We start from the raw sequence: 25,809 nt of genomic DNA on the forward strand, positions 1-25,809 counted from the left end.
AAAGTGAAGCAGCCGTATTTTCTCTGGCTTTGTCCAGTAATTGTATGATATCAGGAATTCCAATCTATCATTCCCCTAGTCCTGCTTCTAGCTTTGTCTAATTGTTAGTGGATGTCGTGTTCCCACTGGTACTTTGCTACTTTAATTTCACAGTGGTTGGATACCTTAATGTGCATTTTGATGGTACTGCCTGTCTGTGGCAGCAGATCTTGGAGGGTTCGCAGCTCCTTCAACATGTGTCCTCCCCAAAACAGACTGGGGCACATTCTTGATCTTATTTTTTTCAAACTTGGCTGGTACAGTGCCTAAGCAGCCTATTCCACTCACTTAGTTAGACTACTTCACCATTCCTTTTTAGGTCTCGCCTAGCATTGCAGCGTACATCGCTCAGCGATAGATTTTGTGGCTGAGGGGTTTTCAGAAAGGAACTTTAAGCCCTGCCCCTCATTTCCAGTGGCTGGTGTCACTGTTTATGCTAAGCGGTGGCCTGCCATTGGAAATTAGGGTTTTTGGTAGATGCCCTTTCGCCTCCGATCCGGACTGGGTCGCCTGCTTTGCTGCCGTCGCAAAGCACTTTCTTATCTTTATGGGGCAATGTGTTTCTAATTAGAAACACCTTTCCCCATAAAGACAAGAGATCAATGCTTTTTTTATTTTTAATGAGCTTGGGGAAGGGGAGATGGGGCAAAGCAAGAGCGTGCAGCAGAGCGGACTACGCCGGGATAGATATGATCCATATTACTTGCAACTGAACAATCAAGTACTCGATACCAGACTTTAATATCCGCGAGACAGTCACCCCCAATGCATTATTCCCAATCAGAGCTTTGTACCACAACCATCGTTGGCTATGCTTATTCCCCTAGAGGTCATTTACAGGCTAGCCGCCTGCTCTCCACTTGTTCCAACCCTGCCACGTACAGCACTGCAACCCATTCGTCGTAGCACCATTTTTCGTAAGTATATTCCCATCGGTAACACACCTGCTCACATTATTCCTGCAGTTGCCGAAGACGAAAAACCTACAAAGATGAAGGTTCCCGCACACTCCAACACAACTTCCAGGCCTCTCCCGCCACAGCCGGAGGGCACTCAGGGCCAGCACCACTTTCTCCCCGGTGGGTGGCGGCTGCTTTCCAGGGTCCTCCAGGAGATGAGAGCCAGAGAGCTGAGGTTGTTCGCGGGTGACCAGCAGCACCTGGCCCTGCTGTTGTCCTTTCTCCAGCACGCCGGTTAGGGCCCGTGAGACCAACTGCAGCAGGCAGCGCAGCTCCCCCACCTCCAGCGCACTACCAGACACTAGCAGAAACGTTCTCACTTGGCCGTCCCCCGGTAACACCTGTGCGGACATGGCAGCACGCAAGACCCCGGTGTCTGTGCGGCCTACTGGGGCGTGGCTGGATCAAGTGCCCTACAACAATGTTTTCACTCCCGGGCGCAAGGATCATCAACTCCTCCCACTGTGCTTATTTTCCTCCCCCGGTTGTGAGCAGCTCTTGGGGGCCCCCTAACTGGCGCCATATCCCATATAAAACGCATGGTCAGCAGAGTTTACAGGCAATTACAACCTGTGAAAGAGAATTGCGAGATCTGTGCGTTGGCGGCCTAAAAACCGTGAGAGAATGGATGCGACTTTCCGTGCACATGGTCTAGGAAAAGAAGGACCGACAGAGGCGATGGCACTTATGTTCTCTGTTTTGGCTGTTGAGGAGAACTTTAATTTATCAGCAGGTCAGGAGTGGTAGGATAACTTACATACAGATAATATGTGGATACTAATAAGGCTGCAGTTTAGACAAACATTTGTTATGTACAGAGGCAAACACTTCATGGAACAACACATTTGGGTTTGTCTCGATTTGAAGTTATGTTTTACTTTGTTGGCTTTGGCCAGATAATTACTCGCTTTGTGTAGTGTACTGCATTTCAAGTACAGCTAAAAATTCTGTTTTGGCGGTTTGGTTTAATATGATTAGGGCCACTAGAATTTTGCAGTAGGAGACCACGAAATTATGTGGCTTGGTTGAGTAAATTAATCGGCAAGAAAAGGCAACTGTGATAGTATAACTTCATTTTTATATTGCACTGAGGATTAAAGGGTCATTTTGCATGTACGTGCCGACTAAATGAAGCAAGTGCTTTTTTTCGCTTTGTTTAGTGATCCAAGTTTGTCTGTAACCAAAACAAGCATTTACAATGCAATAGGTCTCGCTTTGACGCAAGTTTGAGCTATTGGCATTGCAAATAACAATGCCTTTTATTTTTGTGTTCTTTTTAAAACCATAAATAAAAGGCATTGTAATTTACAATGCCAATAGCTTAAACTCGCGTAACTGCGAGACCTATTGCATTGCAAATGCTTATTTAGCCTCTTATAAGAAAGTGTCTATTAGTCACGCATCAGCTCATGCGGCATGGGCACAGCGGTAGGCCAAAGTTACCCCTCCTAAATCTTGTGGTGCTCTGGCCTCTAGTCGGCCTATTCTGGATAGCTGTACTGACACAGCTGATGCACAAATGGATCAATGGAACAATAGATCTAATAGCTCCGGCAGAGAATATGATCTTTTGCAGACAAAAACCATCAGATGACTGGTTTTAATGAGGATCTGCTGGTATTTAAAAAGAAGTGTAAGCGCCTTGAGAATCTTTGGCATAAAGCTTATGATCCAGCTTGCAAAACAGATTATATGGCAGCACTTAAAAGCTACCACTCTTGCACAAGAAATCTCACTGTGACTTCTACGCTGATAAAATTCAGTCTACTCAAAACTCTTCCTGGCAAACTCTGTTGGGAGTTATGGAGAACTTACGCCAGCTCTTGGACAGAGGAGACACAGTTGCGCCGATTTTACTCGACCTCAGCGCCGCATTTGATACCATCTCTCACACCATACTCATAGAGACACTAACCTCTATGGGTATTGGCGGCTCTGCTCTGAGTTGGCTGGCCTCCTTCCTCACTCATTGCACGTTTCAAATTATTTCCAACACAGCAACCTCCAAAACGCGTGCATCTCCCTATGGAGTACCCCAGGGCTCTGTACTCGTCCCCCTTCTTTTTAACCTATATGTCAAACCATTGGCCCATGTAGCGGAACAAGAAGGTCTTACTTTTTCACCTATGCCGATGACTCCCAGATCGCATTCTCCCTCTCAAACCTGGACCAGGCCGCCACATCCTCCTGCAGTCAGGCCTGAGGAAAATTGCTGACTGGATGAATCACAATCTACTGAAATTGAACGGAGGAAAGACCGAAGTTTTAATTCTGGGTCAAAAACGCGACCTTTGGAGCTCCAAACACTGGCCTTCTGAGATGGGTACCCTCCCTCTCCCATCTGATCATGTTCGCAACCTAGGTTTTACCATTGACAATGCTCTGACTATGCAACATCAGGTAAATAAGGTTTCGGCCATCTGCTTTACTATACTGCGATGGCTCCAGAAAATTATCTGGATGTTGCCTAGCGATACCCAAAAATCTGTGGTCCATGCCCTCATTACTTCTCGGCTGGACTACGGTAATGTCCTTTACCTTGGGGCTTACAAGGCTGTGACAAGACGTATACACCTAGTTCAAAACGCCGCCGCAAGACTGCTGTGTAAAATCCCCAGATCGAGCCACATATCAGGACACCTCCGTGATTTACATTGGCTCAGGGTAGAGAGTCGAATAAAATTCAAAACGCTGAGCTACATGTTCAAGATCAAATCGGGCACAGCTCCCCTCTACTTGCAACCCCTTGTCCATTCCTATACTCCCTGACGCCACCTTCGATCCTCATCCCTGGGCTACTTTAGTGTGCCCAGAATCAGACTCGCCAGAATGGGAGGCAGGTCCTTTGCTTACTTAGGCCTAACACTTTGGAATTCTCTACCCTTGAGTATCCGTATGGAAACCAACTACGTCTGCTTTCGCAGAGCCATTAAGACCTGGCTTTTCAATCAATAATCTCCAGTAACTGCTGAAACGGTGGCTTCCTAGCACAGTGCCTGTCCAGCGCCGGGAAACCCTTTTTGGGTAGCTGTTGTGCTCAATAAGCTTAATTAATAAATAAAATATAAATAAATATTCAGTGTTGTAAAGTCACTTTCATCATTATCTCTAGTCTCAGCTCCAACTGCACCATCAGAGGAGGGATGTAATGTTGTGGCCCAGTTCTTCTTGGAAAAAGTGGCTAAGATATATGCCCCAGTTCTTGCAAATGCTAGAAATGTCCCTTGTTTGTGTGCTTGGTTCGACTGTTCGGAGTACAGTTCTAGGCTGCTGAATTTTAGGCCCATTGAGCCTGAAGAGCTGACCGTGCTACATGCTTCGGTGACATCAGGCTCTCAGTTGGTGGACCCGGCATCCCCATCCATTTTGGAACGAGGAGTGGAGGTGATACACCCAGTATTAGGTGAGCTGATTAACAGCTCCCTCGCCTTTGGCTAGATACCTTGGCGATGGAAGCATGCTGTGGTGGTTCCTCTCCTAAAAAAACCTTTGTTGGATCCCATCAAGCTGGAAAAAGATTGTCTGGTTTTCGCTGCTCCCACTCTTCTACAAGATTACAGAGACGTTGGTCAATAAGTAGCTTTCAAGCTTTACAGAGAGCCATGACCTGCTACACAGAAAAAAAGTGGGCTTATGTCCCTCATACAGGACTGAGTCAGACTTGTTGCAGGCTACAAAGTTAATCCGTCAGATGATTTGCACGCTGGTAATTCTGCGTAATTGCTACTGTTGGACCTTATGCCGTTTGACACTGTGTCCCATAGTAACCTGATTGAAAAACTTTGGAACTGTGGTGTAGGCCATAAAGCGATGAGTTGGGTTGCTTCTTTTTTGCAAGGTCGCGCCTTTCAGGTGTTGCAAAAACCTTACCAGTCAAAAGTGCTTCCACTGAAGCAAGGAGTACCACAGGGCCCCTCCTCGAGTCGAACCTTGTTTAATGTGAACGTGCGCCTGCTGGCGGAGGTCATCGAACGCCATGGATTTACCATAATTTCATATGCGAATGGCAAGCAGCTTATCACGCTGTCACAACATTTTTCACACATGACCTACTCTCTAGGTCTCCGCTTTGCAGAAGTCGCTTGGTGGATGGATTTGAATTGCTCAAGCTCAGTGCTGGGAAGACCGAGGATCTAACCTTGGGCAATCATTCGAACATCTGATCCACTGCATGGTGGCCTAACAAGTTGGGCCCATTACCTGTTCCCAAACCCAAGGTCAAGAGACTTAGCTTCATCAAACCATACGCCGACAGACGAATAACTGCCGGGGCAGGAAAATGCTTTGGACTACTCAAGATGTGGAGGAAAATTCTGTGTATTGTAATGTTTTGTATCTTGAAGTCACACAGGGTCCGATTAAAAGACACCAAAGACTGTAGATCTCTGCTGCACGTCTTATTGAACTTGCCAAAGTGTGAGACAATTGGGGTGAATTTAGGAAGCTTCCGGTGAAGCAGAGATCCTCTTTCAAAGCCTTGTGCTATTGTCACAAGGCATTTGCCAATAATAAGTCCACAGTACCTTCAATCTTTTGTCAGTCTATAGGTACCATCGAGGAATTTAAGATCACAGGGGCTATGTTGGTGAGTGTTCCCAAAGTACAGAAACTGTGCATAGGTGGGAGCTCCTTCAGCTATTTAGTGCTGAAATGGTGGAATGTTTTTCCCCTGACGGTTTGTGAGGCCTAGTCCGAATGTCTCTTTAAAAAAACCTCAAAACTATTTTTTTAGCTCGGGACTTATGGGTTTTAACAGCTGTATTTAGGCCTGCAGATACCTGTACCTAGCGCTGGGATACCTCATATGAAGTAGCGAAGTCCTTTGAAACTGCATTATTATAATTATATGACCTTGTAAGAATAGGACTAGTAGTGTAGGGAACTAATTAGATGACCTATAAATAGGGAATCCTGTCCTGAGGACATGGGCCTTAAAAGTATGTGCAAAAACATGTCAACTACGTCATACGAATACCAAGGATTTAGCATTAAACATGACCCTGGCATTTTTTCCTGGTTTTATTGAAGCAACTGGGAAGCATCAAAACATTCTAGCTTCCTGAACACATTTTTAACTCTCCTTTTAGGTCCAGGACCGTAGGCTGCGCTTGCGCAATTCGGTCTGAAGATTTAATGTTTTTTAGTTAGGGGGCTTGAACCCGCCCCTCTTCTCCATTGGCTGGCCTCGTAAATGCTGGCCAGCCATTGGAGGAGAGGGGAGGGGAGTCACTCTGTTTAAGCCCCGTCTTTTTCGGATTGGGGGTGTGTTTTTTAGTTTCTTTCTCGCTGTGACGTCATCATGAAAAAACAAGCCCCCTAGTCTGAAAAGGACGGGGCTCTTTCACGATCCCTCCCCCGAGGGAGCTGTGCCCTCTGCAGCAGGCCCTTGTTAGCTGATGCGCTTCCGGCTTCCCTGAGGACCACAGATCACTATCTCCCATCCATCACCCCTGTGGTCACTCACACAATCCCAGTAACAGTTTATCAAGCCCAGTACCCTCTTGTCATCCATCCCCGCTAACCCTCGCCCTCCGCGGGTCTCCTTGGTGACCCAGGGATATAATTAGAGTCCGGGAGCTCGGGGAGAGTCACGTGACCGCACGATGAACACAGAGGTTGGGGCGGGTTAAAATATGTGTCCAGGAGCAACAGCGCCGGTCTGTCAGTGCAACCGAGGCAGGGACGGAGCAGGGCACGAAGGAGCCGATTGGAGAACAGGGACTGTGCGGCGTCGTAACCAAGCAACAGTAAGGCCTGGAGGCGATACTTCCTGCCAGGTGGTGCTTCCGCTTCCTGTGTGTGCAGTGGAACCGGAGCCAGGAGGAGGATGTGGGAAGGAGGAGGGGGAGGAGATTTAGGGGGTGCGAGGCTTAACCTATAGGAGTGGCAGGGTATGCTCAGACATGAGTCCCTTGCTCATTGCACCATCAGGATTCAAGCAAGCCGAGCCGAAAACGGCTGCAATGCCAGAAACCGGTCCCCGGAAGCTTGTTTCCTTTCCAGTAAAGAATTGGCTTGGTAGTTTGGTCTGCCCTGTTCCCATGATGCACTGGGCCAGGGACAGACTAATTTGCATGTAGCCAGGTTCTGAACTGGGATGGTGCAGTGAGCTAAAAAACGGTGATGGATCAAGCCCTGATCTTTTGACTGGGTATGAGTGTTCTGTTTAACTCAGATGCTCTGTCCATCACCACCCCCTTTTCTGAATCATGCTATGAATAACAACATCGGTCAGTCCCGGCTTTTAAATCAGCAGCATTTCTAAAGCTGAAATTTTCGAAATCACGCATTGAGCTCCAAAGCTAAACTACTGGTGTCCTAATGCAAAGTGCTGAGGGTGTTAAGGATGCCAGTTTGTGTTTCAGACGCCAATGTCATATCTTTTTTTCTTTATCATGGGGCTGTGATCGTTTATTAGGTCGAGGAACGTAGGCTGCGCTTGCGCAGTTCGGTCCGAAGATGTAATGTTTTTTAGTTAGGGGGCTTGAACCCGCCCCTCTTCTCCTGCCCCCTGGCTGTGCTTGCTCTCCTGCCCCCTGGCTGCGCTTGCTCTCCTGCCCCCTGGCTGCGCTTGCTCTCCTGCCCCCTGGCTGTGCTTGCTCCCCTGCCCCCTCGCTGCGCTTGCTCCCCTGCCCCCTCGCTGTGCTTGCTCCCCTGCCCCCTCGCTGTGCTTGCTCTCCTGCCCCTTAGTTGTGCTTGCTCTCCTGCCCCTTGGTTGTGCTTGCTCTCCTGCCCCTTGGCTGTGCTTGCTCTCCTGCCCCCTGACCCCTGGTTCGTTGTGCTTGCTCTCCTGCCCCTGCCCCCTCGTTGCTAGTGCTTGCTCTCCTGCCCATGCCCCCTTGTTCGTTGTGCTTGCTCTCCTGCCCCTGCCCCCTCGTTGCTTGTGCTTGCTCTCCTGCCCCTGCCCCTCGTTGCTTGGGCTTGCTCTCCTGCCACTGCCCCCTCGCTGTGCCTGCTCCCCTACCCCTTCGCTGTGCTTGCTACCCTGCCCCCTCGTTCGTTGTGCTTGCTCTCCTGCCCCTGCCCCCTGTGTGTGGGTGCTAATGCAATGGGTCTCGCATATGCAAACGATTAAGCTATTGGCAATGTAAATGACAATGCCATTTATTTACGATTTAAAAAAAATAAAAATAAAAATGTCATTAGCAATGCCAATAGCTCTACCTTTAATAATGCCGAGAACATTGCATTGTAAATGCTTGTTAGTCAATGTCACAATGTTCTTAACGACCGAGGAACAATATATAATTGAATGCAAAAAAGCAACCCTAGTAACAACTCCAGGTGGAGCACACCACGTTCTCAAACGAATTAATTTTTCGGGAGGAATGGCCTGATGATGAAGCATGTCACTTCAGGGGGTAAGGGCCTTTGTCCTTCTTAGGAGAAATTCCACAAAGAACCAATATCCAAACCCCCTATAATGTATATATCTTCTTGGGAGCAGATTCTCTTGTGTGGCTAGCTATGATAGGGAGTATGCATTCTGGTCAATGGTAAAAACATTCAACTCCCCTTTTTGTGTCATATACACAGATGGATGACGCAACACTTCACACCCATTGATTTCACTTATGATTCAAAGCTGTGCGCTTCAGATTACACCTCGATAGTTCACACAGAGGCTTAACCCACTCAGTTATTTTACCAATGCGTAACAGTTCCATCTTTGGTTGAGAGTAAGGATGAAAGGTACTTCTTGTCTTGACTAAGGGGCAGTAGGTAGGCACTTTTTCTGCATGTCATCTTAGGTAGAAGGGGCAGTCTAGGGCCTTAGGAACAGCAAGGTACTGGAAATCCAGCTACTTCGCAGTGTGTGGGGTATCGCTCTACATTGAGTGCAGTGTGTGCTGTGGGATTTTTGCCCCTTGAAATGTAAAACTCCTCAAGTTCTTGTCTTTCTGAAAGATGGTTTTGAACTGGCTGTTGTGAGCCTTTAAAAGTTTTCTGGGAGGAAATTAAAGCATTTTGAGAATATTGAAGGGTGGGATTCTCAATCGAGGAATGTGTGTCTAGGCTTCTTTTGTGTTGAGTTGGTCATACTTTTCTATTGTTGCCTCTTACCTCCGAATTTGCAGGCTTTGGACATTCTACCTGCCAAATCTTTATGGGGTTAATTTTAATTTCTTTTTATTAGTTTCTAATTACTGCTGTGTCGGCCAGAGACATGAATTGCCATTATTTTCTCAAGAATGTTGCATCTGTATTTTCTTGAGAACACCCTGGATCTGTAGCCTGGTCCACTCTTTTCACCACAAGATCAACTACCCAGCTCCATTCTAACCGGAGGAGAAAATTCACCACAGATTAGAAGCACGGATAGCTGTGGAAATGTCTGCCAAAGTCAACCGTCTTCTGCAAATGTGGCAATTTGAATCACCTTCTCTCCTACAGGAACTAGTCACCCCCAGTAGAAGACGTCTGTCTGCCTCTCTCCATTAAAGTCCAGAGAACCTTTTGAAAGTATAGGTTTTAAAAGGTAAAATGTTTGGTTACATTTATGGTGGTGCGTATTATAACTTTAGCCATAGAACACGACAGGCAGCTGATCACTGAGTGAGCGCTAAGCGCCATTTATAAAATAATGTTCATTTTTGAGTCTGCGAGTCTGAGAGACAGTCCAGAGGCGCACCACTATCTGAGACTGAAACTTACCTTGCGAGGCAAGCCGCAGCAATTCCGTTTTACAGCTGAGCCGCCTGACTCCTTAGAGTCCTCCTGACCCCAAAGACGTAGACTGCATTAAGAAACGTGCTGTATTTATGTTCAGCAGCAGGCAGCTGCACAGTGTGCTCTGGGTTGCCCGATCCTGTGGGGTTGGGTCCGGACTCCGGCGCAGGTGGTTGCGGTGATTGAATTGAATTTACAGTGCGGCGGTGGTAGTAGTATTGCCATTTCCACAACCTGCCTCTCACAAACTTTATTAAAAACTGTAGTCACGCACTTGCGCCGCAGACAGCAGCAGGACGTAAAGTCCTCTGCCGATTAAGTCACGGTGCAAAACCGGTTTCGGTAATTGGCATTGGACATTACCTAATTCCGACTAGGTGACGTCAGGAGAGGCAATGTCGCGCCTGGGCCCTATTGATACATTGTAGACAGTATTAGTTAGCTCAGCCAGCCAGGAACCCCCAAGCCTGCTGGGACCCGGGAGCAGTGCGCGTTGCCACAGCCTAGTCCGGCATTCCAGCTTCAGCATATAAATGCTAGATTTGACAGCGCAGGCAGGCCCTATGCAGATTATGCTTGACTCTGCATTTCAGTGCAGAAATCCATTAGTTTAACGCCTGATGCGTGGTACTTGGCAGGGCTGTCAGTTGTAGGGGGTACAATCACCTCACTGGTTAAAGGGCGGTAAAAAGCAAATGTACAACTCTAAATAAATGGCAGGTTAACTGTACTGCCACCAAGCAGTAAATGGCTGCGCCCTTTAGGATTTGAGCTTTTGGACTTCTAGTTTACTGTTGGTTTTGATAAATGAAGGACAGAGAAAAATACATCCAGATCCGTTTTGGCTTTTCTAGCTCTGCGCCTCACTCTCCCCATCCCCAAAAGCACATGGACTCCAAATGTGTACACTTGCAGCACTAACAATGAGGTGACTCTCTTGAAGGTGCAGCGCCCCCTGCAGTAACTCCAGAGAGAGGACCGCGTGGCGGGCGGGGAGCACCGCTGCGCGCGGGGCCTCCGCCCCCCGGGGCCCAGGCTGCAATGAAATGGAGACATCGCAGCCGCTGATGGAGACAAGTCCTCGTGCGAGGCGCCCAGGGAGCAGCAGGCACCAGGGACACTTCTTTCTAAACTGCTCTGAATATTCTGCTGGAAAATGAAACCCGATCCCCGGCCACGAAAGGAGACGCCGATCAGCAGTACCTGGGCTGGCAGCGGAGAGCGGGCGGCCGGAGAGGGCCAGCGCGGGGCCAGCACTTATCATATCGGATAATATTGTGAGGCTGAAAGATCTTCTGGAGAACATGGATTCCGGCTCGGGTTACCACAGATAATCAGCGCGGCTTTTAGGATCAGCTTTCCCCGGCGCGTTGCGGCTCCCGCCGGTAACGAGCCCCGAGTCGTTATCATTTATTACTCCCACGCGAACACACGGTGAACGGGGCAAGGGGCGGGGCCAAGGCTCTCCCCGGGCCGCCACTCGCCGCCCCTACACACAATTCACCCTCATACAGCACACCTTACCCGTCACACTCTCTGACTTGGCTTCAATAACCCCTCCCGCCAACACAACCACCCTCGGCTGCACTCCACAGGAAATACTGCCAACACCCTCCTGCAATTAAGCCCTCTGCCAACAGTATCCCGATATACACTCCAGCACCACCAACTACAAGTCCCTCCCTCACAGCCATCTTCCAAAGGCACCGGTCACATCCGATATCCTGTCATATTATCCACACCCCTCCAGGCAACTCGGCCAGGATCCACCAATAATGCGTCACCAGCCATATTAAACACACTTTCTCGAATCCGTCCACCAGCACTGTCCACTGCCATCTCCCACCTGCTTGGATATGGATTCAGAAAATGCCAGGGCTGAGGAACTGACACTGCATGTCCCATGGGCCCAACTTGTCCCAATCATAGCTGCTCAACAGCCTATTTGCTTCGGTGAGTTTAGAGGAAGACCAAGTTGTGGAAATTGCATGCTTATTAACGATTCCATTCAATTCCGTCCAGATCCATGAAACTAGGAGTAGCATCAGCAGCACCAGGGATACCCAATGGCAACTCCTACAGGACTTCGGTGCCAACACCCTACACCAACACTCTTCTAATGGACCTTCCAGCAACTCCAGGACCAGGGGACACCTTCTGACATCACTTTGTCTAAAACATTTCAGCCACACACTCTGCTAACACCCTCCACCCAGACTCTGCACATACAGCATATAAGCACACGCTCTGCCGATGACCTTCACACACTTTAGAAATAAAAAACTCTGGCACCACTCCGACCCCCTATCGGTAAACACTGTTTTTCCTTCGAGACTTATCATCTTCACCACATCCCTCAAAACCCTCCCACTTCCATGGTCAAGACTGCAACCAAGACAATCTCCTGAGGTTGTTTTATTCAGTTCAACGGAGGTGAGCACCAGCGCTGGAGATGCGTTAGTCAGAATTAGAAATTAAAATACACGTATACATCTTAATTCCTTCAGTCAACAACTGCCTTTCAGTTTTGCGACACTGAATGGCAATCCAGTGCCTTCTCCTCAACCAAGTAAAAGTAGAAATCAGGTTTCCCTGCTTCTTGCGCTCCGAAATTCACCCCTTCCCTTGTCCCCAGCAAGTTCACATAGAAATGAGGAAAAGACTCTACTCCATGAATCACATAGGGCCATGGTTGATCACCTCAATCTACCTCTTGTGCAAAAGCCAACCTATTCAAAATTGCTTTCAGTCCAGAGACCTATTCTTTAAAAGTTTAGCAAAAGTAACAGGCTTTCAAAGAACATAATCTGTTGAAGTCCATAAATCTAAAGACGTTGAACATGACTCATTTTTCAGATTGGTAATATTTCATTATAATGCAAGTAAACTATCATGTTTAGATTCCACAATCAAGTCAGACGATTTTAGACAGGAGGTTCCCAGCCTGAATGGAGCAGATTAATTCCCAGATGCTGATTTGGACCTGGTAATTCCAGTTCCTCATGGTATTCCCTACTTTGGGGACAAATAATCAGAAAAACCAGATTAGATGTGGAGATACCAGAAGGAATAAATCTCTTCCTGTGAGGAGGAGGAGGCAAGGCTTTCATGTAGGTCCCATCCAGCACTGCCTCTGCGAAGGTCATCCTCTATGTGTAAGATTGCCGGGCATCAATTGCAAAGTCTAAGTTATGGAGAAGGGTCATAATGGGCTGAAGATATGCCTTGACCAACTCCGGAGAGCTCGCTTTCACTAGCCAGTTATCCGAGCATGGAAATACATAGACTCCTGACCACTATTGCAAAGCCAACACAACTATCAACACTTGCTTGGAAACAAATGGCACAAAAATCGGGTCTAGTGGTAGCACTGTGAACTGATAGTACTGAAAACCATTGGTGAACTTGAGTTAATCCCTGTGAGTGGCGCGAATTAGAAGATGAAAGTAGGTAGCCTGGAAGTCCAGGGATGCCAGAAAATGCTCCAAATTGAGGATTAGCAGGACATGGCTCAAGACCAACATAGTGAACTTGTCCTGACAAATGAACACGTTCAAGAGGTGGTGGTAGAGGATGGGTCTTGAACCTCCCACTCTCTTGGAAACCAACACACAAGGGACTTGAATCCTGTTCCCCTTTCTTCCTGGAACACCCATTTGGCCCCTTAGTTCAACAGGAACCGAACTTCTGCATCAAAAATCACTGTGTGTCCTGGAGAGCTTGTCCTGGAAGAAAGGGGGTGATCCAGAAGCATGGACAGTAACGGTAGGGCATAGCCACTGCAGATTAGCTAGATCACACAGTGATTCATCTTGATAGTCTCCCGACTGGTGGACATGCTCATGCCTACCAGAAGGTGGTGGCTTAATGGGAGGGGGGGGGGGAGGAGAAATCGAAGGGGCTTTGATGCAGCAGAATATGGTGGGAATTGATCTCCTGACGTTGCTGGCATCCACAAGATATACTCCGGTCCCAAAAGGATAAGTACATCTGTTGTGATATCTGGATCAGTTTCGAAGGATGGCGATGCCAAGACAACTGTGAATAATGTGAAATTTTCCATATTGCTGATGGAACCACCTTGGTGGGCCAGCCAGGTGCAACAAACAATCCGGTGCTCTTATGCATCAGTGTTTTAAGGAGGGAGGTTGTCATCAGCCTCAGAGTCATTGTCTTCTGTTCTGCCATAAATGTTATCAGCAATAACATGTTTTAAGGCACAGCAGGGGCATCAGAATCACAAGTAAATATTTCTTAAATCTAGGCACATCACTGGGCCCTCGGAAGATGTTCTGCCAAATGCTGGTCACCAAAGCATGCTTTAACCCCTTCGGCGCTGATGACGAGCTGAGCTCGTCATCAGTTGCGCCGCTCGCACGCTGATGACTAGCTGAGCTCGTCATCTAACGCGGCTTTTTGAAAAAAGCCCGCGTAGCGCAAAAATCGCCGCAGCGAGCATGCGGTTAAACTTTTCCTTTGCCAAATGGATGATTTCAGACTATTTTGAAGGGTTCAAGGGTGGTGTTCAAAGTGGCTTCGAGTGTAGCCTGTGAGACAGCGCAATGCCAGGCACTGACCAAAATGGGGTGGCGGGACCTGGGGCAATAACTTATTATTAGGTAACAAGGCTGGGACCAGTGGAGACAGTCAGGAGGCGTTGGAGAAGCCAGATTCATCAAACCCACAAAATTGGTTGTACTCTTAAGGGAGTTGCCCAGAGGGAACTGCAGCCATCGTAAACAAATGTAGCACAGCCTTCCGGAACGCCTCAACCTGTGAGGAGTCAGCCGATGGACTTCGAAAGTCTGACTTCATCTTTTTCAAGCTCTGTATCAGCTTAGACAAAGAGAAAGAGCCTGGAGTCGGAGAACACCATGGGGAAGAAGAAGATTTTCCTTCCTTTAGAGTTTTTTGTGGGAAGAAATTTTGGGAGATTGTTCCCTGATAGACTTACCTGAAAGAGATGGGGAACGCTTCAATGTATCTGAGCAGACTTTGGCCAAAAAAAGTTAGGCTTCCAATCCCGGATGGCTTTTGAATATATTACGGAACAGTAATCCCCTGATGTGGAGTCATGGTCGAACCCCAGAGAACGCATGAAGGTATCGTGTCACTCCAACAGACATTGTGTTGCAGCATCTCCAACAGGATTTAAATCCTACGATCTTGGGAGGAAACATTTGATCTCTGCAGTTTAAAAAGCGGAGGAATTTCATTTGTGAAACACAAATTCCTGACCCAAGTAGTTGAGCTGCAGAAACATAGGAACTGACGTCAGCATGTCAGGTAGCTCCTAATACACTCCAATGTAATCTCACATCTGTGGGAAGAGCCATGGCTGATGTGAAATGGAACCATCTGGAAACACGAGAGAGCTACTGCTGACATAAAAAGTGTCTGGACCTAGTCTGGCACCTGAAGAATTTTTATAAGATGTAGATAAGATGAGAAATCTACATAAAGATGTATTTATCAGATCCCTCCGGTGCTTTCCAATTACTCGCCCCTATCTCCAGCTGTTTGGATCCCCCCTTACTTGTCATACAACTGCACTACAATGTAATCCACAGACAGAGGTCCAAACACTTTTAAGGCTGCACTAAACAAAAAACTTCTTTCAAACACACAAGGCAAAATGCTAGCTAGCTAGTCTTTACTCCCCATCACCATGCTGGGTGTTCGCTAGAAACTACCATGTAACTTACCTGAGCACTGTTAAAATCAACTGGATCGACCCAGCAAACTCTTGGATGATTTATGCATCACCATAAACTAGACAAGTGGCAACAAATAAAGGACGTCTACTGATTCTGCCAAGGAAAACTTGTTGTGAATCACAACATGGGTGTGATAACACAGCTCATCTGAAAACACATTAGAAAGGTGGTACTTTGCTAACGTCATCGTAGACCGTCATTCAGACAAAAAAAAGTGTCAGCAAATATCTGGTATCACATTACCCCTTCATGAATATTAATTCATTACATTTCATATGCTTGTTATGTTGGTGACGGCAGAAAGGTGTCCACAATCCAGTGCTGCCACAAGCAATGTTTGTGAATAATATGCACAATTTGCAACAGAAGCACACTTTCATGTAAACGAACAACAATATGACATTTGTCTAGAGCATGCTGCGACTGGCTCCTAGCTTGCATTTGATTTTGACTCATAGGGAAATGTTCCACAATGGTAACTATTGACTTGCTGGAGAACGCATGAGCTCCGATTGGTCAAGCTAAGTAACTAATGTCAGCCTGGAAGGGCTCTCTCTTCTCTTGCAACTCACGGTGGAAAGCGCTCATGGTTGGAGGCCATGCCAGCCAGGCAGTCCGCTCCTCTGTACAGGTGTTGCGCTGCTGCTGTACTAGAAACTGCCGTTTGTGAAAGAAATTACTCGCATTCATGGAATGCGTTTGTTACAAAAACTTCTCATCTTGAAAAGAATCACGCAACAGTTTGAACTATTTTGCGGTTTTCCGTCATGGAGTTTGAAGTTAGGTTACTTTGGGGAATGTTCCCAAAATGCCTTAACTAGTATTGGGAGTGTCAGATCATATACACTCATCGGTGCCGGACACCCCCGAACGGCAACTGCCGCTGTCACCCTCACACACAGGAGACCAGCCAGGGTACAGGTGAGTGTGAACACTCCGGGGGGCCCTCAGGTGCCCACAGCTGCTGCCGCTGCTAAATAAGGGAGGTCAGTTCTGCCGTACATCAGGGGAAGGGGCCATTCTTTGCTGCCTGTACCCGACACTGTGTGAGGGGAAAGGCGTCCTGTGGCTGGAGGCTGGACATGTCTCCATGTGACTCGTAGGGGACGCCCGTGGGCCACAAGGAGTGCGAGCCTTGACAGATCTGAGAAAAGGGGATCTTTTAATATGGTCTCTTGCGGAGGCTGGTGTGTGAGGAGCCTCCCCCTGTGTGTCACTCTGTGTGCCTCTACCCGGTCTGTGCTAGAGGCACTAGGTGTGCCACGCTGGGACGTCCAGGTTCATCCTGGGTCTGGGTCACATTTCTCGCCTGCGTTCCTAGATCCCAGTCATGCTACCTGCATTTTCAGACTTGCAGAAGTTATGCCTCCCAGGTGGGAAAACAATCCTACACATTACTGCTGTCGAAGCCTGGCACACCGAGGGCATTACCTTTCTTTTTCAGGAACACTCTCCGTGTGGCAAGTGGGCTCTGACGAACTCTTGGATTCTGAAGAAACTTCACAGCCGTCGAAATCTGTTCAGAGAAAAAGGGACAGCAATAAGTACAGTTCAGGTGTCACTCCAAGCACTCACAAAGCAGTAGGTTCGACTTTGAGAAACTGAACTAGCTTCCTTCAGACACGCAGACCCGTTGCAGTATCATAAACAGTACAATTTAACCTCAAGCACTGGGTAGGTACAAAACTGGCAGTAGTACCACACACTTAACACACAGGAAAAGCTCAGGCATGGCAGTGATGCTACAAACGTACACATAGTAAAGGTACAGCATACATTGCAGCAGTGAAAACATGCCCACATCGACACATACAGCACAGTGTCAGTGCAAACTTGTTCTGCATTCTGTCCATCAATTGTTCTTTTTGCATTTGTCACCGCGAGTGGAACGGGTATGCCCAGACGTGGGTCCCGTGCGCTCCATGACACTGGAGTCAAGCTATCCTGGCTGATAAGGGCTGAAACCCCGAAACCGATCCTAGGATGCTTGTTTACAGTCCAGGGAGGACCTGGCCTGGCGGTTTGTGCTGGACTGTTTCCATTGGGCACAGGGTCAAGACTGATTTGCATATTGCTGGATTCAAACTGGCATGGCGAGCAAAAAAAACAATGGATTTAGGCCCAGATCTCTGTATGCCTTTGTTCTGCATTCTGTCCAACAATTGTTGTTTTTCACTTACACACAGAAGTGTCCTTAAAGTGCAAGACAAGTAGAGCATGGACAGCAGACGTGCATACTTTCGACGCAAAGAAAATGTAAAATATGGTAGCATAGCAGTTCAACTCGCATACATTCTCAGAGAAGAGCAGCTGCACACTGGATGAAAAGAACTAGCACTGACAGAAATCGGCTGTCCACCACAAATCTAATCAGTCCTTTTGCGCTTTAAGAGAACTCTAAGTTAATTCAACTCTCAAACGCATCCGGCAAGAGATACCTCGTCTGATGACTACCTCGCAATCACCGGAGTGACTTGTTTCCACCCTCCTCCTTGACATCATCCGCTGCTCTGCAAAGGACTCCTAATACTGCACCCCCGGGAATATCCCACCTAAGAGTTGAGACTGCAGGCCTTCTGTCATAAGTGTCCTCTTATTGCTATCTTTTTATCCTGCCTGTAGCCTGAACTTCAAACTGCTTGCTTTTTTTCCACAGAGTATAATGTATCCCCTCTTACCTTAAACTGTGTTCTTTTCTTTTATAATGGATAATGTATCCCCCAACGTACCCTACTGTTTCCCCCCCTTCCTAATGCTTTGTATGACACCCTCAAACCTGTGAAGCGCTCTGATACCCTCACGGGTCTGGTTGGCGCTCTATAAAACCTTTAAAATAAAAAAATGATCTAGTCATGTTAAAATTCGATTTTTGTTATTTACGGAAATCTCCCTTGGTTTCAACGAAGTAAAGCCCCAGTTCTTACTGGATTATATTGGAGTGTAAACAAATAAAACGGCATTTGGATTTTTCATATTGATAACTGAACGCCTACATTGGGCTCTCTTTGAACCACATCCCTTTTGTTCTAATTAAATCCCAAATGAATCTTACATGTGCTGTGGGCCCGCGACTGAAAGCATACGGGGGCAGCCGTTTAGTTGCGCCCAAAATGAGGCAGAAAGTTGTAGGGCCACTGGGGATAACACTTCTCTGTATAGGCGGCCCACGTTGCCCCTGCTTTAAAGGGAGCCCTTCAGCAGTTGCTGAACTAGACCTTTGCTCCCATATCCTTGGGTGATGGTCAAATAAACTAAAAAGGTTTCAAAGGGTTTGCTCAGCTTCTGGGTGCCTGGGCCCGCCTTTGAGACGTTGTCTTGGTGCACTGGCAGGAATCACTAAAGTCTGTCTCTCTCTGTCTCTCTCTCTGTCTCTCTCTCTCTCTCTCTCTCTGTGTCTCTCTCTCTCCCTCTCTCTCTCTCTCAGACCCTTATTATACCCTCCAGCTCCTACTAAATCATACAAATGACTCGAGTTGTCATTAAACTTAGTATAACTTACTTTATTCCACATATGTGCCAGATCAGGACAGACCATTAAAAGCCTCTATGATTGCTGACTGTCACTCTCTTACAAGACCACTCCTTGCTACATCAAGTAGTCTCTTTGGGAGTTAAATTAGAAACAAGCATTAGCAAAACAATAGGTTTTGACTCAATAAAAAAAAAAAACAGCAGCTGTGCAATATATTTTAAAAATGAAAGTGTCCCTGTGTAATGTAAGTGGTGCTCATGTAAAGCAATCCAATACCTTCAGGTCGAGTTTGCATTACATAAAAGCAACAAACAATTGATAAAATAAAAATTAAACTGCTTCAATGGAATTGAAAAGGATATGAGGGAGCAGGGTAGTGGCCACGAGGGAGGTCAGGGGAGCAGGAAAGAGGACGTGGTGGGTAGAAACCAGAAAAGGGGGGGGTCGTTCCAAACAAGGGCAGGGGTGGTGTGTTTACACGCCAGGGTGGCGAGCCGATGGATGCAGATCCACTCTTATGGAGTGCTCGCTAAGTGTCCCTGTGAAATGTAAGTGGTGCCCATGTAAAGCACTCCAATACCTTCAGGTCGTGTTCTTGCTACATAAATGCATACATAAAGGGGGAAATATTAAGCAGAGGCAGCCGACCGCAGCTACTAAGAGAAGGAACACAGGATTGGGGGTGTAGGAGCAGCAATGGGGGAAGTAACGGGGGGCATGAGGAGGAAGCTGGGAAAGAGGATTTGCAACAAAGAATGATAGGCTAAGAAAGTGAGTGAGCTAGAGGAAACTGCTGAGAAGGAGCTGGAGGAAATGGTGCACCGACAATCGTGAATAGGATAGAAAGGGGTGCAGAAAACACGGGCTCGTTAAATGTCCCTGTGAAATGTAAGCAGTGCTCATGTAAAGCACTCTAATACCTTTGGGCCGTGTTTGCGCTACATTAATGTGCCAAGAAAGGTGCAGGTAGACAAACACGTGCACTCAAATGCAGTGCTAGTTCGGATTTTTAACATTTTTTATAGTACCTTCTAAGGCTTACCTACTGCGATTGTTCTTTCTAGACAATATTATATTGCACTGTAATGTATTTTATAAAATGCTAATAAAACATTTCAACACACACAAAAAAGAAACACTGAGTGAGTAGCCAGTGGAAGGACAATGGCCAGTAGCCGCAGCTGTACTTGGGCCAAGCTCCCCGCCTCAGCATGGATGGCAGAACAGCAAGTGAAAGTAGACCATGTACGTGCTGGCTAATCAGAAGCAAGTAAATTAGAACAATGTTGGAATGAACTAATGGCAAGTTCAGGTAAGTACTGGGCGAGTTCTAAGCCCCTTCTATGTTTTTTTTTTGTTTGAATACCAGAGATTTCGCACACACAGCACAATAGCTGTGCAGGCAACATCTAAAAAAGGGTATCGTTTTCACCTTTCCGCCCTGCTGTACCCTCCTCCAATATTATGCCATATTTCACAAATATAAAAGTTACTACTTCCCAACTTCATGAACTTTTGATCATGACATGACCTTCAGGAACCTGAGATTACTGCATTGTTTCCACTGATCTGGAATGCAACTAGATATTAATCTGGCATGAACATACCTTGGTGTTTCGTATGAATGTATATAATTATACACTAAGTTTTTGAAAATGATCACTCCTCCCCATATAAATAATGAGCTTACACAATAAATACAGACGGGTAACGAGTCCTAAAAAAAGAAGCGGTGAGACTAACCTAGTTAATCCGCATGCAAGTGGCATCACAGCGCGTGGCATCGCAGCGTGTGACATCATGGCTCGTGACATCACAGACTGTGACATCACAGGAACTGGCATCACAAGAAGTGATATCAGATCTTAAGCCCTCACATATGTTTAGCAGGTATAGCATGAGTACATTTGAGCACATTTTGAGTATACTTGCAAACCCTCTTGATTTAGGAAGAAGATTCACACTTTTGTAAGCTGCATATAAAGCAATGTTACCTTTTGTCAGCATTAACCTTTCTCTAGCCATAGTGCTTTAAAAGAAATATTTATATTTAAATTAGTACAATGCCTCCTCAAGGTTAATCAATAAATCACATAATTCGTAAAGCGCACTACATACCCGCATGGGTTTCAAGGCGTTGAAGGGTGGGGCGGAAGGGAGTGCTGTTGCTACTGGTCGAACAACCAGGTCTTGAGTTGTCTCCTGAAGGTTAGAAGGTCTTCGGTTTGTCGTAGGATGAGGGGGAGGGTGTTCCAGGTTTTGGCGGCGCGGTGGGAAAAGGATTCGCTTCCGGCTGTGGTTCTGCGGATGCGTGGGATGGTTGCCAGGGAGAAGTCTGCGGAGCGGAGATTCCTGTTGAGTACGTAGAAGGAGAGTCGGCTGTTGAGATAGGCTGGGCCGGTCTTTGGAGTGCCTTGTGTGCGTGGATCAGGAGCTTGAAGGAGATTCTTCTGTCGACAGGGAGCCAGTGCAGGTTCCTCAGGTCGGGGGTGATGTGGTCGCGGCGCGGGACGTCGAGGATCAGGCGTGCAGAGGCATTCTAGATTCTTTGCAGTCTGTTGGTGAGCTTGGTCGGGGCTCCGGCGTAGAGGGCGTATCCGTCGAGTCTGCTGCTAACTAGGGCCTGGGTGACTGTTTTCCTGATGTCTGTCGGGATCCATCTGTAGATTTTGCGGAGCATCCGAAGTGTGTTAAAGCAGGAGGAGGAGACAGCGTTGACTTGTTTGGTCATGGTGAGTTTCGAGTTGAGGATGACTCCCAGGTTGCGTGCGTGGTTGGTGGGTGGGTGCGGGGTCCCCAGTGATGTGGGCCACCAGGAATCGTCCCACGCTGATGGGTTGGGCCAGACTATGAGGATCTCCGTCTTGTCTGTGTTCAGTTTAAGGTGGCTATTCTCCATCCAGTCGGTGACGGCCTTCATTCCCTGGTGTAGGTTGGATTTGGCAGTGAGGGGGTCCTTGGTGAGGGAGAGGATCAGTTGCGTGTCATTGGCGTAGGAGATTATGTTGAGGTCGTGATGCCGGGCGATGCGTGCGAGAGGCGCCATGTAGACGTTGAACAGCGTTGGGCTGAGGGAGGATCCCTGTGGCTTATATAAATGCAATTTATTTTGTGCAAATACTGGGAAAGACCAACACATCTGCCGTTCTAACAGTGCATGCAAATCTCCTAAACAGAGCCTGAACAAAGTGAAAAGCTACCTCTCCTAAGTATGTGTGAAGTGCTAGCAAGGTGCAAGCCTTTGTTTTCCCTCTGCTGCATTTGCATCAGGTGTGAGGCTCCTGACTGCTGCCAGCCAGGAAACTCCAACAAAAGGAGGCTTGATGACCCCTGAGACTCAGCCTTTGTTATGGCCAAGTATCCCAGCAAGAGTCAGAAATCAGAGAGCCCCGTCCCCGCCTGCACTTTGTTGTGATGGAAAGCAGAAAACAACGTACAGGCGCTGCTGAATGTGTCCCAGTGTTTCAGAATTACACCAGGACCAATTCAGCATCTTTTTTAGTGGGGCCTACTTTCTTGGCAGGGTGGACGGCATCCACCCTGTGAAAGAAGTGGGGGGGACGCCGTCCACCTGCGTGGACCCCCGACTCGAGCCCTGATTACAGACTCCTGCAGGGCAGATGGGAAGCGGTGGCAGAGGGCGAAAGGGAAGCAACATCAGAGAGGGAAGAGGAGGCACAGGACGGGTGGGAATGGTGGGAAGAGAAGGCAGAAGGTGGGTGAGAAGTGGTGGCGGCAAGGGGCGAGCGGGAAGGGGCAGCAGAGGGCAAGCAGGAAGAGGCGGCAGAGGGCGGGCGGGAAGAGGCGGCAGACGGCGGGCGGGAAGAGGCGACAGTGCGGAGGGGACAGAAGGCGATTGGCAAGAGGGGACAGAGGGCGATTGGCAAGAGGGGACAGAGGGCGGGTGGCTAGAGGCCAGACAGGGCGGGTGGCTAGAGGCCAGACAGGGCGGCTGGCAAGAGGCCAGACAGGGCGGCTGGCAAGAGGCCAGACAGGGCGGCTGGCAAGAGGCCAGACAGGGCGGCTGGCAAGAGGCCAGACAGGGCGGCTGGCAAGAGGCCAGACAGGGCGGCTGGCAAGAGGTCAGACAGGGCGGCTGGCAAGAGGCCAGACAGGGCGGCTGGCAAGAGGCCAGACAGGGCGGCTGGCAAGAGGCCAGACAGGGCGGCTGGCAAGAGGCCAGACAGGGCGGCTGGCAAGAGGCCAGACAGGGCGGCTGGCAAGAGGCCAGACAGGGCGGGAGGGAAGAGGCGCGACAGAGGGCGGGAGGGAAGAGGCGCGACAGAGGGCGGGAGGGAAGAGGCGCGACAGAGGGCGGGTGGGGAGAGGCGCAGCAGAGGGCGGGTGGGGAGAGGCGCAGCAGAGGGCGAGTGCGGCGGGGCAGCAGAGGGCGAGTGCGGCGGGGCAGCAGAGGGCGAGTGCGGCGGGGCAGCAGAGGGCGAGTGCGGCGGGGCAGCAGAGGGCGAGTGCGGCGGGGCAGCAGAGGGCGAGTGCGGCGGGGCAGCAGAGGGCGAGTGCGGCGGGGCAGCAGAGGGCGAGTGCGGCGGGGCAGCAGAGGGCGAGTGCGGCGGGGCAGCAGAGGGCGAGTGCGGCGGGGCAGCAGAGGGCGAGTGCGGCGGGGCAGCAGAGGGCGAGTGCGGCGGGGCAGCAGAGGGCGAGTGCGGCGGGGCAGCAGAGGGCGAGTGCGGCGGGGCAGCAGAGGGCGAGTGCGGCGGGGCAGCAGAGGGCGAGTGCGGCGGGGCAGCAGAGGGCGAGTGCGGCGGGGCAGCAGAGGGCGAGTGCGGCGGGGCAGCAGAGGGCGAGTGCGGCGGGGCAGGGCAACAGTGGGGCAGGGCAGCAGAGGGCGCCTGGGGAAAGGCAGCAGAGGGCGCCTGGGGAAAGGCAGCAGAGGGCGCCTGGGGAAAGGCAGCAGAGGGCGCCTGGGGAAAGGCAGCAGAGGGCGCGTGGGGCCAGGCAGCAGAGGGCGCCTGGGGAAAGGCAGCAGAGGGCGCGTGGGGCAAGGCAGCAGAGGGCGCGTGGGGCAAGGCAGCAGAGGGCGCGTGGGGCAAGGCAGCAGAGGGCGCGTGGGGCAAGGCAGCAGAGGGCGCGTGGGGCAAGGCAGCAGAGGGCGCGTGGGGCAAGGCAGCAGAGGGCGCGTGGGGCAAGGCAGCAGAGGGCGCGTGGGGCAAGGCAGCAGAGGGCGCGTGGGGCAAGGCAGCAGAGGGCGCGTGGGGCAAGGCAGCAGAGGGCGCGTGGGGCAAGGCAGCAGAGGGCGCGTGGGGCAAGGCAGCAGAGGGCGCGTGGGGCAAGGCAGCAGAGGGCGCGTGGGGCAAGGCAGCAGAGGGCGCGTGGGGCAAGGCAGCAGAGGGCGCGCGGGGCAAGGCAGCAGAGGGCGAGCGGGGCAAGGCAGCAGAGGGCGAGCGGGGCAAGGCAGCAGAGGGCGAGCGGGGCAAGGCAGCAGAGGGCGAGCGGGGCAAGGCAGCAGAGGGCGAGTGGGGCAAGGCAGCAGAGGGCGAGTGGGGCAAGGCAGCAGAGGGCGAGTGGGGCAAGGCAGCAGAGGGCGAGTGGGGCAAGGCAGCAGAGGGCGAGTGGGGCAAGGCAGCAGAGGGCGAGTGGGGCAAGGCAGCAGAGGGCGAGTGGGGCAAGGCAGCAGAGGGCGAGTGGGGCAAGGCAGCAGAGGGCGAGTGGGGCAAGGCAGCAGAGGGCGAGTGGGGCAAGGCAGCAGAGGGCGAGTGGGGCAAGGCAGCAGAGGGCGAGTGGGGCAAGGCAGCAGAGGGCGAGTGGGGCAAGGCAGCAGAGGGCGAGTGGGGCAAGGCAGCAGAGGGCGAGTGGGGCAAGGCAGCAGAGGGCGAGTGGGGCAAGGCAGCAGAGGGCGAGTGGGGCAAGGCAGCAGAGGGCGAGTGGGGCAAGGCAGCAGAGGGCGCGTGGGGCAAGGCAGCAGTGGGCGCGTGGGGCAAGGCAGCAGTGGGCGCGTGGGGCAAGGCAGCAGTGGGCGCGTGGGGCAAGGCAGCAGTGGGCGCGTGGGGCAAGGCAGCAGAGGGCGCGTGGGGCAAGGCAGCAGAGGGCGCGTGGGGCAAGGCAGCAGAGGGCGCGTGGGGCAAGGCAGCAGAGGGCGCGTGGGGCAAGGCAGCAGAGGGCGCGTGGGGCAAGGCAGCAGAGGGCGCGTGGGGAAAGGCAGCAGAGGACGCGTGGGGAGGAAAGGCAGCAGAGGACGCGTGGGGAGGAAAGGCAGCAGAGGACGCGTGGGGAGGAAAGGCAGCAGAGGGCGCGTGGGGAGGAAAGGCAGCAGAGGGCGCGTGGGGAGGAAAGGCAGCAGAGGGCGGGTGGGGAAAGGCAGCAGAGGGCGGGTGGGGAAAGGCAGCAGAGGGCGGGTGGGGAAAGGCAGCAGAGGGCGGGTGGGGAAAGGCAGCAGAGTGCGGGTGGGGAAAAGCAGCAGAGGGCGGGTGTGGAAAGGCAGCAGAGGGCGGGTGGGGAAAGGCAGCAGAGGGCGGGTGGGGAAAGGCAGCAGAGGGCGGGTGGGTAAAGGCAGCAGAGGGCGAGTGGGAAGAAGCAGCAGAGGGCGGGTGGGGAAAAGAGGCAGAGGGCGGGTAGGAAAAAGAGGCAGAGGGCGGGTAGGAAAAAGGAGCAGAGGGCGGGTAGGAAAAAGGAGCAGAGGGCGGGTAGGAAAAAGGAGCAGAGGGCGGGTAGGAAAAAGGAGCAGAGGGCGGGTAGGAAAAAGGAGCAGAGGGCGGGTAGGAAAAAGGAGCAGAGGGCGGGTAGGAAAAAGGAGCAGAGGGCGGTGGGAAAAGAAGCAGAGGGTGGTGGGAAAAGAAGCAGAGGGTGGTGGGAAAAAGAAGCAGAGGGTGGTGGGGAAAAGAAGCAGAGGGCGGTGGGAAAAAGAAGCAGAGGGCGGTGGGAAAAAGAAGCAGAGGGCGGTGGGAAAAAGAAGCAGAGGGCGGTGGGAAAAAGAAGCAGAGGGCGGTGGGAAAAAGAA

The 25,809-nt window shown here is 50.4% G+C and overlaps 1 protein-coding gene across 2 annotated transcripts in view; it reads right to left on the reverse strand.

Moving 5' to 3' along the window:
- Positions 1-25,809, reverse strand: part of PEX14 (peroxisomal biogenesis factor 14) — a 551,896-nt gene that overhangs the window by 273,649 nt on the left and 252,438 nt on the right. For both annotated transcript variants that reach the window (XM_078642256.1, XM_078642255.1), the window contains exon 3: positions 16,817-16,901. In XM_078642256.1, coding sequence (XP_078498382.1) covers positions 16,817-16,901 — 85 coding nt within the window. The remainder of the gene's footprint in view (positions 1-16,816; positions 16,902-25,809) is intronic.

The sequence above is a fragment of the Lissotriton helveticus genome, chromosome 5_1 (assembly GCF_964261635.1).
Source record: "Lissotriton helveticus chromosome 5_1, aLisHel1.1, whole genome shotgun sequence".
In the NCBI taxonomy this organism is placed as follows: domain Eukaryota; kingdom Metazoa; phylum Chordata; class Amphibia; order Caudata; family Salamandridae; genus Lissotriton; species Lissotriton helveticus.